We start from the raw sequence: 2,758 nt of genomic DNA on the forward strand, positions 1-2,758 counted from the left end.
TAGTTTTCAATAAATCAGCACTTATGTCACGGCAAGAGACGCTAATTGTGCACCTAAGTTTATTTTGGGCAACACACTGAATGGTGACAGAAAATCTTATGTCCTTCTACTGATTTTTAAGAAATAGTCAGATAAGAATACAATATTTTATTATAAGAACGCCTTCAACTTGATTAGTTAATCATCAACCAAAAACACAAAACTCTTCTTAACGTGTACAAAATTATACACCTGTTTCTTTGTCTTTATGTACATAATTATACGCATGTTAATTGTTAGTGTGTACATACATGTTAATTGTTAGTATGTACATAATTAACGCTAGGATAATATTTTCTTTATGGATTCCTGTTTTGGTGTTTTTTTTTTTTGCATCATTATCTTTTTTTCATTGAGTTGAATCTACGTCGAGAGTCACCAATAATTTCAATAGCTCATAATTTCTTTATGAAAAGTCCATAATCAATAGAAAAATTATTTTAAATGGTCGATGTGCAAAATATATTTTATGTTCACCACTATTTTTTTGTTACCCTTTTTTTTCTACTTTATTTGTCTTATATTTTCTTTCATCCTATCTTGGCTTGTCGTGATTTCATATATTTTTTTTCTGTAGATAACGATATCCTTAGCAATAAAACGAGTTGCATCTCTGAACAGTGAAGTTGGAAAGGTAAATTCTTCACTTGTGCCCTCTCTAACCATTTATTCCTTGTGAAATCGGTGAAGATATTCTTTTGAAAGGTTAAAGACTGGTACAATCTTTATGTGCATTTATTTTGTTATACCGGCTGTACGAGGTGCACTCATCTGAAACTTAAAAAATATGGCACTTATCTTCAAAATTGGGGGCTACTGAACTGGTATCCCGAAAAAACCTGCCATAATAGGTGGAATTTTCGTGTTCATTTTTGACCACCGAATTGGATATATATATCCAGCTACAAATTATACCAACACCATAAAATGGATAATTTAAAACGGTTTCTGAAATGGACTTTATCATCACTTGGAAACTGAATCTGAATATTATATTCTGAATGCAGTTCCAAACCATGTGCATTATGGCTACAATAGGCAATCCTGTCAACTAAGGCTGCAAATCAGCCTCCGGGAATGATAAAGTGATGAACTATAATCGATTCCTTCCATTAATGTCTTCACAAGTAATACTACGTCCTTCTAATACTTTCACCTATAAATACCTACATCGCATCATAAACACAAATCCACAACTTCAGGAAACCCATAGAGAAAGATTTTCTTTTTTCTTGCATTCCATTTCATAAGGCGGTCTGATATCCGAAACTATGACAGCTATTAAGAAATCAGTGTCCGTACTATTCATGGTTCTGGTCCTCATGGCTGTCGTGAGTGAATTGGCAAATGCAAGTTCTATTATAGTGTACGCTGGACCAGGGTGCAACAATCGTGCTGAAAGGCATTTGAAATGTGGGTGTTCAAACATTGGTCTACGAGGTGGTTATGAATTTACTTACGGTGGACAAAGTGCTGCCATGTATTGGCCGTCTAATTGCGAGGGTGCATCTCAATTTATCCTCCGTGGTGATTCCCGTAGCTGTGACGCATATACATGGAAGAGTATGTTTATTCAGTGTTAAGTATACGTGATGCCAAAAGTGACTAGCTCTACTATTATGTGTTTCGATCCCTTTGGATCCAATAAATAACGCCATGAGTAAAATAGCAAGGTGGTAATAGTTTTTGGCTTTATCTCGTTTATTGTGAGTTGCTTGTGAGGTATATGTGTGTAATGGTTATCTAATTTCTAGTAGCTTTGTGAGTGTTATCTCAACACTATTTTAATGAAATGAATTTTATCTAATGTCACATCCCTTTTTATCCCCCCAAAAGCAAGAACTGTATTAAATAGGCCTACGAGAGAGATAAGAACAGTCAAGAAACAGAAGAACACCCAAAAAAACAAAAAGGGATATACAGTCTTTCAATTTTTGGATAGTTAACTGTTACTCTTCACAGCTAGGTTAGCACTCAGGAGTCACAGCCACCAAAAAATCATTTTGCTGGGGCAAACCGTTCAAAAACAAACGCGTAGAAAAGAGATAAATATACAGTGATAAAATGAATTCTCAGTTTAGATAAAATTAGAAGCCGAGCAGAGAATTAAAGAGCTCAGTTTGATTCAAATGACTCGGAATGATGTACTGGTTAGGCTCTTGCTGCAAATGAAAATACAGCATAAGACTGCTCTAACAAGTTGTCATTTGGTTTTCATCGTTGCTACTCAGTTCCTCATTATATCATCTCAAATGACCCGAGAAGCACCAAACAAAGTCGAATAAGAGTAAATCCAATCAACCAAGACCAGTAAAATTCACCATTGAAAGTACTCTAGAAATAATTGGTTCACCATTTAATCTTTATATGAATCAACATTGAGTGTATCAAGAAAGGAGAGTGATGTCTTGAGATCATAGGGTGTAGACTCCTTTGATCTGTCGCACTTCCGTATGATTAGTTCACGAAGAGAAGTCCCTGATCGCAAATCCGGTAGAGATGTTAAAACAGGGCAACATGATAATTCCAACCTTTGAAGGGTATTGTTGCTGCTGTTGCTGTTCCGATCATCATCATCATCACGAAAACCTTGAAACTCAGAACAATTACTGATCTCTAAAGAATAAAGATTCGGAGTATTGTCTTGGACTAATGCCCCCAGTGGTAAATATATCAGTTCTGGAGAATTATACTTTCTCCGTTTCCTTTTAATAGGCCA

At 35.4% G+C, this 2,758-nt stretch overlaps 1 protein-coding gene across 1 annotated transcript; it reads left to right on the forward strand.

Annotated features, from left to right (window-relative positions):
- The first annotated feature begins 1,310 nt into the window (after nucleotides 1-1,310).
- Nucleotides 1,311-1,622, forward strand: LOC113292686 (antimicrobial peptide 1-like). Its single transcript, XM_026541563.1, has one exon. The coding sequence runs from the start codon at nucleotides 1,311-1,313 to the stop codon at nucleotides 1,620-1,622; it is 312 nt and encodes a 103-aa protein (XP_026397348.1).
- Nucleotides 1,623-2,758: the final 1,136 nt, after the last annotated feature.

This window comes from Papaver somniferum, chromosome 7, assembly GCF_003573695.1.
Source record: "Papaver somniferum cultivar HN1 chromosome 7, ASM357369v1, whole genome shotgun sequence".
Taxonomy (NCBI): domain Eukaryota; kingdom Viridiplantae; phylum Streptophyta; class Magnoliopsida; order Ranunculales; family Papaveraceae; genus Papaver; species Papaver somniferum.